General features: G+C 38.2%; 1 protein-coding gene across 1 annotated transcript in view; it reads left to right on the forward strand.

Moving 5' to 3' along the window:
- The first annotated feature begins 8,893 nt into the window (after positions 1–8,893).
- igsf9a (immunoglobulin superfamily, member 9a) overlaps positions 8,894–15,912 on the forward strand; it is a 31,863-nt gene continuing 24,844 nt past the window's right edge. The window contains exons 1-2 of the mRNA XM_063014704.1: positions 8,894–8,954; positions 10,362–10,553. Coding sequence (XP_062870774.1) covers positions 8,894–8,954; positions 10,362–10,553 — 253 coding nt within the window. The remainder of the gene's footprint in view (positions 8,955–10,361; positions 10,554–15,912) is intronic.

Raw genomic sequence — 15,912 nt, forward strand, 5'->3', positions numbered from 1 at the left:
TTTAAAGATATTGATGGTGTGGGAAAAAGAATAGTGCCTCGAAGTTCATTGATTACGAAGGGAAGTTGAAACCTCGCAGGGACGTGTGTTTACTCCAGTGCTGACGGTGATATAAATTTTCCAAGGTTTATTGACCTTGAGTGACAGCATTAATGATCACCCAGTGTCAGTAAGTAGAAAATCTGAGAGCCACTTTAGTTCTAACCGTTTCCTATAATTGACTGATAAAACAGTTTGACATGAAATATTCAACACAGATCCTGGATGAGTGCATTATGGACATCTGGGTGTAACGTGAGCTTCTGAATTTGATCGATGGTCAAAACTACTGGGATTGTCATTTAAAACACTTTGCGGCTCATTACTGGAGCTGTGGGATGTGAGGTCCCATGCTCTCCTCACCATGAGATGAGAGTTGCAAGTGTGTCAAAGTAAATATGTATGTGGGGGGTTGAATACTATACTTCCGCTCAGATATGTGATTGTGTGTATGCAAGTATGTATGTTGGGTGCGTGTTAATACTTTTGGTCAGATATGTGATTAAATTAAATAATAATTATGATATTTCAAAAAAAGAATTTACACCCCACGAAATACATGCTTGCATACACACAATCACTTGGCACAAGGCAGGAATACACCTTGGACAAAGTGTGAATCCATTGCAGGGTGACACAGACTTACACATTCAATCACTCCCACTAAGATGCTATATAGAGCAAGTAATTCAACTATTGCTATATTTTGTGAAGTAGAAGAAGGATTGACTGGTACGCTATAGGATGCCAACGTCAACTAATCATACACACAATTGGACCTAATGATTTTGACACCATTGGCGGCAAACATTGTGGGTTGAAGGCATCCTTTGGCTTTCTCTAAACAGAAATTCGTCCAATATATCAGTATCCAGATGTATGAAATATAAAATGAGAGTTCAAGAGAGGCTTTATTGTCTTTTCAGCTATATACAAGTACATATTGAAACATATTTTAACATTTCTTAACAATTCTGGGTCACAGAGTTAATTTTGGTTCTGAGATTTTTCCTTCCTGTGGTAATTTGGAGTATTTAGTATCTCCAGACTGTAATATGGAGTTTTTAAAACTTGTTGGCACAACACTTAAAAAGAAATGTCCACAGGTCACTTTACTAATACACACCCAACACACCTTGGAACACACAATCACAGAGCAATCATGTCCCTGAAGCACGTACAGTCACTCGGCCACTTGTGATGAATGATCCACAAGGTGACAACGTAATGTGCCAAATCACTAGTTTACACACGGGCTCGGCAGATCAGGGTGTGTTTTAAAGAGACAGATTTGTTTGACCTCTTGGTCAGCGTTGACTCAGTCATGTTTGCACTTCCTCCCTCTGCCCTGAAATCATTTGCATGTGGTGAGAGACACCATTTCTCTTCCCAGGATAGAGAAGCAGGATCCTTTTTTGCTGCTTGAAGAAACTGTTGAATTTTACGTGCATTCTTATTTGAGTCGTTGTTGTTTTGGGGCTAGTGTGGGCTAATTCATACGGCGAGTTTTCTATAGGACTTCCCAAGCCCATATTACACACAGTTAGCCGACAGTGGGCCAGTAAAGCCAGGTTTGGGATAGGGGAGGGTCATGCAATTATTTATTTACTTTAAAGGTTGTCTTTCTGATTCCATGTTTCCAAATAAAATTTTATAATATGGTTTGAAGCATCTAGAGTCTTCCAGCTTAAATATCAGCTTGAAATAGCTTCATTATGGACTGCTCTTATAGAATATGACAAAGAATCTTCATAAAACTTGTCTGTCATGAATCAAAAGCTGCTGAAACATGGGTGACACTGTTCACAATCAAGCAAGCTTTACAACAGCATGGTTTTAGAAGCTGCTCTGCAAGATAAAAGCCCCTGTTCCAAAATTGGCATCTTAAAGCTCAACTACAATATAACGCTTGCTTTACTGGGGACATTTGTAATTCATAACATACTTTTTGTAGTTCCTGAATTCGATTTAACTATCCTGGACAAAGACGTGTCTTCCAGTAAATCATTCACAGTAAAATAACATTTTAAAGAACAAATTCTTAAAATTCCAAGACTGCAATGACATACATGTAATTTACAAGTCTACTGTACATGTAGTTTTGTCTTTAACTGTGAGACTAAAAAGCTCCTAAAACCACTCCTACACATTTCAATTGGTACAAAGTTGAGTAGTTGTGATGGGATGGAACATAACACGATTCAGCATGAAATTATGCCACATTCTGCAAATATTAATAAAATATATTTACATTTTCTGCATTTAGCAGACACTTTTATAAGCAATTGAGGGTTACAGGCCTTGCTCAAGAGCCCAACAGTGACAACCTGGTTGTGGTGGGGCTTGAACCGGCAGCCTTTTGATTGCTGAAGCAGTACCTTAACCACTAGGCTACAGCTGTCTTCCTCATTTTAACATGCCAGGGTATACAGATGGATATGGATCACAGATGGAATCGACTCAGAATTTTAGGTCAAGCTTGAGTTCTTAATGACTGTAGTCAGGATTGGACTCACAGGTTTTCAGTTCATTCCAAATAGGAAATAAATAAATAAAATAAATAATTAACATTTTTAAAAAATAAAAATATATTTAAATATGGAAATAAATGATAAAACTTGGCATTTTTAACATCACACAGAATCCACATTAAAAAGCTCAGTGTACTTATAAAGTGGATTATTATAACATAATCTGATACACCAGTGAATCAAAGATTGAAACCAGATCACTTCTATCCTTGATTGGTATTTCTGTTCGTAAATATTCAGACACTGTAAATTGGCATCATTTTAAACTATGACGGCTTTCAAATTAATCAAATAAACTCTTTCTTTATAAATTTTTTATTTCTTGTCTGTTTTACTCACTTTGTCCTGGTCAGGGTCTCAGTGGGTCTGATTCATTGGGTGAAATGTAAGGCAAACACCCCGGACAAGTTGCCAGTCCATCAGGGCAAACACACACACACGCACAGACACACACACACACCTATAATAAAAATTATACATTAAAATATATTTCATAAAAATATATTTAACCACTTCTCTGCTGGGCAAAAATCCTTTTTTACTGATGTAGAAACGACATGATTTTAAATGTACCGTTGTGACAAGCTCACCACTGAAAATGTAATTAAACCAACAGCTTCCAGGTCAGAATTCAATCGCACAGAACTGGGCAGTAGGGATTAGATGTCGTTCTTAAGCACTTAACCCTGGCTTACTCGGATCGTCTAGACACTAATACAGAATTATAACTGCTGCTGTACACATCTGTTCTACAAAGTACCAAGAATAAGTAATCTCCATCCACTAATCTTTATAATGAGTGGACGATGTTAGGGACGCTTCTTCTTGTCCATCTGGCTGTGGCATCTGTTTGGGTCATGAAGGGCCAGATGAAACTGGCACTGGAAATGGGTTAGTGTTCCAGACCTCCGCTAATCAATGGCTTGCCTGTTCGGGTCATGATTAAATTTATGATCAGGTCACAGGATTTCTGAACCTGCCTGTGGGGCTTGAATGTCATCCGTCTGTTTCCTCTCCTCTGCGGATGAACACGGCTAATAGCTAGCGCTAACTTGCTACTCAGCATGGGTTAGCGCCGGTGTTTATGTGTAAACACAGAACTAACAGGCTTTGTTTTTTCTGCCCTTTTCGTCTTATGTGCCTGTTGTACTAAACTTTAGTGGCCCTAGACTCAGCAGACTTGGTCAGCAAGGTCTCAGTGTTGAGATCTATGTGGGGGAGCTCTGTGAAACACAATGGGGTCCTAAAGCAATAAAACTGGAAACAATGGTGGAGGGTACCAGGCTAATCAAAGTGATTTATGATCGACTGTGTGCTAATATGAAGTCTGTCTATTATTTATAATGCCTAACCTTATATTGGGCAACATTTTGCTGGTCAGGTGTATCAAGAGAGCCCTAGTAGTTGGACGTTATAAATCCATTATATTTCTCACTGACTTACAATAGAAATGGCAGCATTTAATGACATTATATGGAAATTTATCCAAACGAATTGTCAAGCAGATCCGAGGGAAGCATTCTAGAACATTATGTTATGTATGCACTTTGCTTTTGTAGTTGTGTGTAATCGTTTGCTTTTCTTTGTGTGGTTGTCTTTTAATGTGGTTAACATTTGAGGCTGGGGCATTAGACTAAAACAGCTGGCTAAAATCAATCCCCTGTTTTTATTTTAGATTAACAAGGTGCATACAATTTAGGAAAGCTAAACAACCACAAATATCTATGTAATCTCTTACTTGCAGTACAGACTCACTTGGAAACATTCATTGAGGTTTTGGCCCGTTATGTGACACCATTAAATAATCGTTTGCAGATTTATCAGCTGAAAATTTCTGCTCTGACTTATTGTCATGTTCATGGAACCAGTTTCAGATGGCCCTTTATCAAGTTGAAAGTTGCCATTATAAGATGGTAAGATAAGATTGTGGCCATAAAGGGACGCATATGGTTAGCAACACTACTCAGACAGGCTGTGGCATTCAAACAATACTCGATTGGCATTAGGGGGCCCAATGTGTGCAAAGTAAACATTCCCTATACCATTACATCACAGCCATTAGCATGAACTGTTGACACAAAGCAGGTTGTGACTAATACCATTTGCATGCTGCAGCCAGAAATCCAAATTTTTCCTGTCATGAATCTAACCAAAGTGTAAAATATGACTTTAAAATGCTAAAAAACAACAAACATTAGATCAGGCAACCCTGATCTAGACCCTGATTGGGTAGCTGGGGTCCATTATAGCCCCAGAATCCTGTTTTTGGCTGACAGAAGTAGAACCCAAAGTAGTTACAGTAGTCTGTTAGGCTGTTCCTCTTATCTCTTATGAACTAGGCATTTTCAATCTGCAGAACTGCTGCTCACTGGATATTTTTGTGACTAAATATTGTTGTGCGTACAACTCCCAAGAGGTCCGTGGTTTCTGTCAAACTAAAACCAACACGGCTGGCACTGATAATCATGGTACAGACAAAGTCACTCAGATCAGATTTTTATCTTTATAGATGTTTAATGTGAGCAATAACTGCAGCTCTTGACCAGAGGCTCATGTCTAAATGATTTTATGCATTTTGGCTACTGTCAAATGACTGGCTGACTGGAAAAGTACATAAATTACACATGTGGCAACCTTTGCTTTAGAGGTACTGTGTTTCACTTTACCTTCTTTATTCAAACACATGTTCAAAGCAGTAAGGGTGACATTTTATACATTTTTGGATTCCAAAGTAAAAAAATTAGTAGGTGTAAAATAAATTAGGTAGGTGGTGCAGCTGCCCTGTATGTAAATATAAAAGCAAACAATTACAACAATTGCGACATGTCTAAAGCAGTGGGATGACAGTGGAATATTGTCATGGCTTTTATCTCTCAGGCTTTGTCTATAGAGGCGTCTTGTGGTGAAATGTTTGAAGTCAGAAAACATTTTTCATTAGAGGACTCGGTGGAGCTCTAACATTCATGCTGAGAGAAACCGGACTGATGAAGAAACCTGTGACATACACACCCAGTGCAACCTTTGTTCTGTGGTTCTGCGAGTTGTTGGGATTTCGCTTGATCTTTAGCAGCACACCATCAAACAGATACTGTTTGTCTGCGGGACTTTGACCTTACATGGTGCTATAAACCCCGTGACTCTATGAAGATTCATCTGTACAATAACATCAGTTAAATCTGAGTTTCCAATTAAATAAAAACCCTTCAGGATGTATCACAGAGTTGGTGTTTGCACAATTAAATGTTATACATTTGTGTAAAAACCCTAATAACTATTTCCATGTGAAGTTTAGCTTTCTATTTAAAGATATTTGTTTTAAATGGTTGTGCAATCACCATGAACATAAAGTAAACCATTAAAATGATTTTTAGATCCGTTAGTAATAAACGGTTTACAGGGTGTCCAATCACTTTTTTTACAACTTCTGTCTTATATGAAAAGTTAATCAAGAGGTGTAGAAACACTTACAAGAGTTTTTACAAAGAAACGTGGAAATAAATGATAAAACTTGGCATTTTTAACTTCACACAGAATCCACATCCACCGTGCTTATAAGGTGGATTATTAAAACATGAAAAAGCTGATACACCAGTGAATCATAGATTTTAACCAGATCACTTCTATCCTAAAAAAAGTTTTTTGTGTGTCTACATTTCCTTGATTGATATTTTTGTTTGTTAGTAAAGATATACGGTACTTAGTAGATATAAAGATTAAGATATATTAATTATGTAAATTGGCATCATTTTATGTCTACAACATTTTAAACTATGACGACTTTCAAACTTCTCAAATGAACCCTTCCTTTATAAATTGTTTAATTATTCTCAGTTTTACCCATGCTTTATCCTGGTCAGGGTCTCAGTGGGTCTGATTCATTGAGTGAAACACCAAGGCAAACACCCCAGACAGGTTGCTAGTCCATCAGGGCAAACACACACACACACACACTTAGGGCAATTTTTAGTAGCTTCAGTTAACCTGACTGCATGTCTGAATTTGTCTGTCTGTCTGTCTGTCTGTCTGTCTGTCTGTCTGTCTGTCTGTCTGTCTGTCTATCTATCTATCTATCTATCTATCTATCTATCTATCTATCTATCTATCTATCTATCTATCTATCTATCTATCTATCTATCTATCTATCCCTCGCTAACTTAACAGCCAAGTGAATCCATCAATTTCATTAGCCAGATCTATGATTTGATTGCCTGGAAACTTAATTAACTGGGCTTTAAGTAATATAAGTACAGTGCTGACAAATTTGCAATAACAAAGAGAATGTGGGTAAAACTTTTTGTAAAACTTAGTTTCATCACACGTCTTTCAACACCACAAGCAAAAGATCCACTTTAGGTTGATTGATCTATTAGCCAGGGGAAATTCCTGAGCCAATCAGGATTATATCTTAACAGCAAGATGTCTACGGGGATGTTAGCTTTCTTTGATTTTCAGGGCTGTGAGGATTTTTGGCTTAGACATGAGCCAGAGACATCGCCGTCTGTTCTGTGTTCTCAAAACCTTTTCATGTCCTTTATTTATCCGAGCTAATGCGACTCTGTTCCTGCACTCCACAGCTCGGCATTTTGTGTCCCATCAGGGTTTTGCATGAAGCAAAACAGCAAGCAAAACAAACCAGAAAACAAAGTGCCACTGCCCACAGAAGCGAAAGCCCATCGGCTGCTTACATTCCTCCAAGTGTTTCAGTAATTCTGAGAAAAATTTCTTATTTTATTTACCCTGGTAATTAATAAAAGCTCTAAGCTGCCATTACTATTGTGCAGCTGAACATGAAAAGCACTTAGTATTGTGTTTGCACAACTAAGTGCAGGATTAGCCGTGTTGTATTCATCATGTCGTCACCACAGCAGCATATATCCGCACTACCAGGAATCGAAATACGATCATAAGTAATTAATTATTTATAGTGTGTACAGGTTGAGGGAGTCCATATATCTGCAGGTCTTTCAAGTGTGTTGCACAGTTAGAACACATACAGTGGAGCTAAAAGCTAATAAAAAACCTTTAAAATCTAGAAAGGAAAATAATTACAAGTCCATGTCTACTGTAAAAGCCATTATCTCTAAATGGAAAGAACTTGGAACAATCCTACTCATAACGATATCACAATAAAAATCACCTGGAAATGTCTTTAACCTCAGATAAGATGAGTGTTTATGTTCCACAATACACAAGAGTCTAGGTACTACTAGATCTCTATCCCAAGTATGTTATTGGAAAATGTGAGGTCATCTGTCCATAAGGTATATAGTGACTGTGTCCAGAGACTTTTTACACTGTAGACTGTTGTATATAAAGATCATTAAGGCTCTGCTGGAAACGGTCATAAAACAGTGCTTTTTTAATCGACTGTACATAACTGCTTTATACAATCTATCAGCAAAAGTACCTGGACACCCATCATAATTATTAAGATCAGTTGTTTTGGCCACACCCATTACTAACAGGTCCATGCAGTCATATTGTTACATAGAATTGAATAATGTAATCAAATGAAGTGAAAAACTACACCTAAATGAAAAAGTATAATAATGGATTAAAATAAAAAGTTTAATACAAATTTAAGTGGATTCATTTAATCCTGATTGAAGATTTTGTTCCATCTACAAACACAAAATCCAAAAAAATTCCACTAAAACTAAGAACTGATCAGGGATACAGTGGGTCTAACCTATTTGGAAACACTGGGTCAGTTGCTGGAAGTCAGGAATACACGCTAAACAGGGTGATTTACTCACTCTCTTTAAATTGATTTACTCACTTACATTTTCAGCATTTAGCGGACGCTTTTATCCAAAGCGACTTACACAATGAGCTGAACACGATGAGCAATTGAGGGTTAAGGGCCTTGCTCAGGGACCCAACAGTGGCAACTTGGTGGGTGCGGGGCTTGAACCGGCAACCTTCTGTTTACTAGTCCAGTACCTTAACCACTGAGCTATCACTGCCCTAGTTAGTTACATCTAGGTTAAGAGCCAGTCCACCTTCTGCATGTTTTAGCTCAAAGGAAATATAGTCTTTAAGAATATTCGGAACTGTTATAGATGGGGTAGCCAGGAGAAGCCCACGGTCAATTTCAGAGATCAAAGTTATAGAGAACAACGGACGCTTATTGGACTCCCATCAGTCGAGAATCTTGATGTAACCTGTTGAAACCGTGATGATTCTGGTCTTGAACTCAGTAGTTGGTCTGATCTTCAAAGAAGTCTCGGGTTTAGGCGCTGATGCTTAAAGATTATTTTTAATACCAAGACTTGATGTTTGTTGCAGGTAATGTCATGTCTGAGTGTTTCTGAACGTCTGCCATGGAACTGAAGCAGCTTCATCTACCTGCACTCATAATTACTGCCCTGCTCTCTCTACTGGGTGAGTAGATCTACTGGACCACACACACACACACACACAAACACACATACTTAAATTATAATAAAATGTTAGTAAATTCTAGAGTAGCTGCACTTTAAATTAGTGGGATTTTCCTTTTATTTAGTGCTAATCTTGTACTAATAAAATCATTTTAGTGTGTGAAAGCTTAAATCTGATGAATATTTTAATTGTTTTATAAAATTAACGCAAAAGTTACAAACTAAAAGGGCTGTACAAGAAACAAAGCAGAAATAAACTTTTAAAACTTTTTATTTACCAGTATTATAGTCCAGATTTATAAAACCATCGACATTATAAAAACTGAATAAAAAAAATTAAATATGGAACAAAAAAAATATGAAAATGTCGAGTCTCGTCCATGGCACGGTACAGTAAAATCAGAACTATGATTAAAAAAAAAAAATCAGTAAAATAAAATAGTAATTAAAGACAGATATTAACAGAATAAATATATTAATGTAAATATAACTATACTAAAACCCAAGGTCTTTAAGTTAGATTTAAAACTATCGGTTGTGGGGGACGTCCTAATAAAAAGTGGCACGCTGTTCCATGACACAGAGAAAGCCCAGTCAAAAGCAAGAGAGTTAAAAGCAACAGATAAATGATTTTAGAATTCTGGAAGAAGAGTGAGGGTTATTATTATTATTATTATTATTATTATTATTATTATTATTATTATTATTATTATTATAACCCTATTGTTATTATTATTATTATTATAATAACCCTATTATTATTATTGTTATTGTTACTATTATTATTATTAGGGTTATTATTATTATTATTATTATAAACCTATTATTATTATTATTATTATTATTATAACCCTAATATTATTATTATTCATTATTATTATTATTATTATTATTATTATTATTATTATTATTATTAATACTATTATTATTATTATTGTTATTATTATAAAACTAATATTATCATTATCATTATTATTATTGTATTATTATTTTCTTTTTACTTTTTTCTTTACCAAAGTAGTTGTTTTAGTTCATTCTAAAGGCATTGTTTTATTATATACTGTTTTTTATTATTTAATCTATTAATAATCATTTTTCGTATCTTCTAGAACTTAAATTCAAATAAAAAACTAAATTTAAATTGTTAAAATTGATTCATTCACTTTTAAACTAACCGGGTGAAATCAATCTAGTGATCAGTATACACCAGATATGAATGCATGCTGCACATCAACATCACTTCCTGTAACAAAAATTAAACATGAAACTAATTCATATGAAAGAATCTGTAATAAATGTAGAATTCATTCATGATGGTTTTGACTGTGTGTCTGAATAAAAAATCTTTATGAATCTTGGTGTTAAAAGTTACTGAACTAACCCTTATTTAATTTCCCGTCTGTATTAGATGGTGCAGGTGTGGTTAACACAGTACTGGTGAAGCAGGGGGGCTCGGCTACGTTAAAATGCCCCCTCACACTTCCCGTTGAAGGTTCCTCGGCTCCGATGCAAGTGGTGGAGTGGGTGCGTCAGGGGTACGACATTCCCATCCTCATCAAGTTCGGAGCCCATTCACTACGAGTCCATCCCAAATATGAAGGTGCGGTCCTGCAGCTCTGATGTGGTTTAGTGGTTTTGTTTGTACTGTGTGACTTTAACAGAACAATGAGCAGTTACAGCTAAAAAAAAACATAATAGTATATAGAGATACAAAAACATATTTATGCTTTACTGTTTATGTCATTTAGTACGTCATTCTTTTAGTATGAAGTTAATATTTTACACTGAATGACTTTTGAGCAGTAAACAAAACTTAACTTTACACAATGAGGTAAAAAAAGAGGTGAGAACAAGACGTTTTCATGTATTTACTTATTTATATTTATATATGCAAAGTTATCCATCACCCACATCAAAAATTGTTGCTTTTGGTGGTTTAAGAAGATTAATGGAGAAGATTAAGGAGGCAACGTCAACACCTTCTATGATTTGATTTAAATCTTTCACATCAGTGCGTTCATTTTATTTTATTGTAGACATACAGGTTTTCCAGCTTATAGAGGTTAATAAATTGATATTTTTGACCTGGCATAATATCAATACACACCCCATGCAACCCCTTCTGCACTTAACTCGCTTGAACTATATCCACCAGACCTGCACACATACTACTATATACACAGACCAGGCATAACATTATGAGCACTGACAGGTGAAGTGAATAACACTGATTATCTCTTCATCACGGCACCTGTTAGTGGGGGGGATATATTAGGCAGCAGGTGAACATTTTATCCTCAAAGTTGATGTTAGAAGCAGGAAAAATGGATGAGCGTGAGGATCTGAGCGAGTTTGATTGTGATGGCTAGACGACTGGGTCAGAGCATCTCCAAAACTGCAGCTCTTGTGGGGTGGTAAACTGGCGACAGGGTCATGGGCGGCCAAGGCTCATTGATGCACGTGTGGTCCAATCCAACAGAAGAGCTACTGTAGCTCAAATTGCTGAAGAAGTTCATGCTGGTTCTGATAGAAAGGTGTCAGAATACACAGAGCATCACAGTTTGTTGTGTATGGGGCAGCAAAAGGGGGACCAACACAATATTATGAAGGTGGTCATAATGTTATGCCTCAACGGTGTATATAATTCATATCTTGTACAAAACTGATGGAATCTCTGTCTACATAGTGCAAGTCAATATCTTACTAGAATCATCTCTACTGAGGCAGCTGCCTATGTAGGCAGTAAGAGAGCAAGGCAGCTCACTAGGTTTTCAGACCCAATGTGACATGACAATAAAAGTTATTTGATTAAATTTGATATCAGAAAATACAGAATAAAATTTTAACTATATTTTTAGGTTACAATATTTAAATCAATGAGAGGATGGGTGTGTTCGAAAACCTAGTGCACCCTCTACATAGACGCATTTTCCGTCATCTTACGCGCGCTCCCGAGAAGAGGGCCGTTCGAAATCCTAGATGCCTTAATATGCTCACTACTAAGGTATCTTAAAATTTAAACGCTATTTTGACTCAATAACGAGGGAGCATCCGATGCTGCCTTAGCGGCGAAGGCAATCCCAGCATTCAGTGCGGCTCAACTTTTCTCACGTAGAAATAAAAAACATGGTGGACGGTGCGGAGAAACCGTAAATAAAACTTAAATAAATTATTATTGATGTTTAATTTGTATAAACTTGCACAAGTGTTTTTATTAGCAAATTCGAGTTTGTCGGTGAATTTAACCGTTTTCGGGATACACAGAGGGAGACGTTAGTGACATATTATCGCGTTGTGCCACCTCATCCCATTGGTTTGAATGGCATGATGCTAACTGTTAGCTTAGTAAGTGAAAACTGATGGAATCGCTGTCTAAGTAGTGCTTTCGAATAACCTGCCTTATAAGTCGATGACTTATAAGAATCCTCTCTACTGAGGCAGCTGTATGTAGGCAGTAAGACAGCAAGGCAGCTAACTAGGTTTTCCCTACTAAGGATGTTTTTCTCACACTCCTAACATGGTCACAGCTTTGGCAAGGATACACACACTACACATTTCAGCTGAACATATTAAATATCACATCCATGCTAACTAACACAATAACTCCATCCTATCCCGATAGCGTCCTTCCTCTTCCCTGCATGGTGTCACCGCTCCACTATTCATTACTCTGCCTGCTGTAACTGTACTCTGCCGAGTCTGACGGGACCGGCTCGCTTGTCTTCCATCTCATTACGCTCTCCCCTTTTGTTTGGTCCTGCCCGCAGCACAATGCCGGTTAACAATAGCCTAGCCGTGTCAATAAGAGTGGAGCTTGTGTTTCCCACCTCCCTGAAATAAACCCAAACAATGACGCTAATGTGTGAGGGAGGAAAGGGTGCTGGGGGTTGGTGGGAGGCTGCTAAGTTTATAGGGTCGTAGTCTCTTCTATACAGCGGGGGTTTGACCCCCACAACCTTTCATTAGCTGAGAGAGGGATTTTGCTGGCTGTAGCAATGTGATGCTCTGCACCTGCCTATCTTAAGCTCACCGGGACGATAAAGAGAGGAATTTTAGCTCTTTGGACTGTACAGTTGTTCAGCTAATGCTAACATGGCAACAAGCAAAGAGAGACGTGCTAATTGCTATTATTTACTGTTAGCGAGTACTTGTATGGTTTCAGTAAAGTAGTAGATTTAAATATGATTATATTGATATAGGTGATCTGCTAAAACAATCACATGGTTTGAAATTGGTTTTCCAACCAGCTTGTAGTCACGTGTCCACATATTTTTGCAATGTAGTGTTTTTCACCATAGGGTGGAGGTGCAGCAGTCTAATAGTTTCATTTCATTTGTATTTTTCCACCACTTTATCCTGGTCAGGGTCACGGTGGGTCTGGTTTACCTAGAACACTGGGTGCAGGACCATCAAGGGGTTGAGGGGCTTTGACCATCCTCAAGACTTTAGAGTGTGCCTGTGGGAATTTGTGTCCATTCAGTTAATAGATTCAAAGAGGTCAGGCACTGCTGTTGAAAAAGAAGGTCTGGCTCACAATCCAAAACACACTTTTTATAGTAGCACCAGTTGGCCTGACTGCACATCTTTAGACTTCTGGGAGGAAACCCAAACAGACACAGGGAGAACATGCAAACTTCACACAGAAAGGCCAGAGAATCAAACCCAGGCCCTCCTTGCTGTGAGGAGACAGTGGTACCTGGAAACAATGGGCGCAAGACCATCAAGGGGTTGAGGGGCTTTGACCACCCCCCTTCAGTCATACAACATAGGGACAAAAGTATTGGGACACCTGACCATTCCAAAAGCATAAGCATGTATATTGAATTGCTCCCTCTTTCCTTTGTAGCTTTAATATCATCCACTCTTGTGGGAAACCTTTCTACAAGACTTTAGAGTGTGTCTGTGGGAATTTGTGTTTATTCAGTTAATAGATTCAGAGAGGTCAGACACTGCTGCCAGTTTTTAGTAGTGCCAGTTGGGCACCTGTGGGAGGAAAACGGAGCCTGCTTTTGCAAGGATACGAGGACCCTGGCCGCCCGGTCGGGATATCGAACCCAGGCCCTTCTTGCTATGAGGCGACAGTTCTTGCAGATTTAAATTCCTGAAGTGAACGTTCAGTACTGCGACAGTGTTTTCAGCTTCAAACGTAGCGTATAAAACTGTGAGACCTGAAAGCACGGGGGTATTTGATAGTGTATTATTAACATTCCTAAGAAGGAAATGAAAAGACTTTAGAATGTAAAACAGAAGCAGAAGAAAGGCGTCAAGGATTTAGATTTAACGTCTCCTCTAACACTCGGATCACATTCTGTTTTAGGAACAACAAACGCTCCGGGCTCAGGTAATAATTCTACCTGTATGGTGGCTGTTACAGGAGCAGTGAGGAGGAGGAGGAGGAGGAGGAGGGGAGTCATGATGGTGTCAGTTTCACCTCTCCCAGGTTACATACACTGTATGGCCAAAAGTATTCGGACACATGTTTGACTACCTGTTTTAAAAACAGAGTACATTAAAACAAAGTGATCTCTGTGTGATTTATTTAGCTATAAAAAGAGCCACTTTTCTGAGAAGACTTATCACGAGTCTTTGAAGTATGTATGTGGGAATTTGTGCCCATTTAGTCAAAAGAGCCAGATCATTCCAGATCTGTTCTATGGGGCAGAGGACATAGGAGCTTCTTTAAACCAAGTTTTCTTTATGTCTTTATAGAGCTACACAGTCATGCTGAAACATAAAACGCCTTCCCTAGGCATATAGTTTCCTCTACATAATTATACTTGTTAGCAATTGTTCAAAGTTACATTTATTTGTATGGTATTTTTCACAAGGCACATAGTCCAAAAGCAGCTTTATGGGGATATCCAAAACAGGACCAGGTTGAAGTATAAAGTAATAATTTAAATTCTTATATACATAATGGCTAAAGGGAACTGATACCAGGAAGAATAATACCTGAAGAATTAGATACCCCGGTTGAGAATGAGAATTGCTTATCATGTGACATTGCTTATCATGTGACATTGGTTATCATGTGACATCACAGCAAAAGGGGCCTGGGTTCGAGGGGCAAAAGGGGCCTAGATCTATCTGTCTATCTGTCCGTCTGTCCATCCGTCTATTTATCTATCTCATATTAATCCTGACACAAACAGCACTGCTAGATTTATTGCCTGTGAGTTATAAAAGTTAAAGATTAGTTTATTAAATGGAGAAGGAAGAATGATACAGAACTACAAGTTGAAACCGAGTGTACATGTGTTATTGGCTTACTGTGTGTTCCTGTAAGGTGACACATACAGGGGTTGGACAAAATAACTGAAACACCTGGTTTTAGACCACAATAATTTATTAGTATGGTGTAGGGCCTCCTTTTGCGGCCAATACAGCGTCAATTCGTCTTGGAAATGACATATACAAGTCCTGCACAGTGGTCAGAGGGATTTTAAGCCATTCTTCTTGCAGGATAGTGGCCAGGTCACTACGTGATGCTGGTGGAGGAAAACGTTTCCTGACTCGCTTCTCCAAAACACCCCAAAGTGGCTCAATAATATTTAGATCTGGTGACTGTGCAGGCCATGGGAGATGTTCAACTTCACTTTCATGTTCATCAAACCAATCTTTCACCAGTCTTGCTGTGTGTATTGGTGCATTGTCATCCTGATACACGGCACCGCCATTGGATGCACATGGTCCTCCAGAATGGTTCGGTAGTCCTTGGCAGTGACGCGCCCATCTAGCACAAGTATTGGGCCAAGGGAATGCCATGATATGGCAGCCCAAACCATCACTGATCCACCCCCATGCTTCACTCTGGGCATGCAACAGTCTGGGTGGTACGCTTCTTTGGGGCTTCTCCACACCGTAACTCTCCCGGATGTGGGGAAAACAGTAAAGGTGGACTCATCAGAGAACAATACATGTTTCACATTGTCCACAGCCCAAGATTTGCGCTCCTTGCA

The sequence above is a fragment of the Trichomycterus rosablanca genome, chromosome 18 (genome assembly GCF_030014385.1).
Source record: "Trichomycterus rosablanca isolate fTriRos1 chromosome 18, fTriRos1.hap1, whole genome shotgun sequence".
Taxonomy (NCBI): Eukaryota; Metazoa; Chordata; class Actinopteri; order Siluriformes; family Trichomycteridae; genus Trichomycterus; species Trichomycterus rosablanca.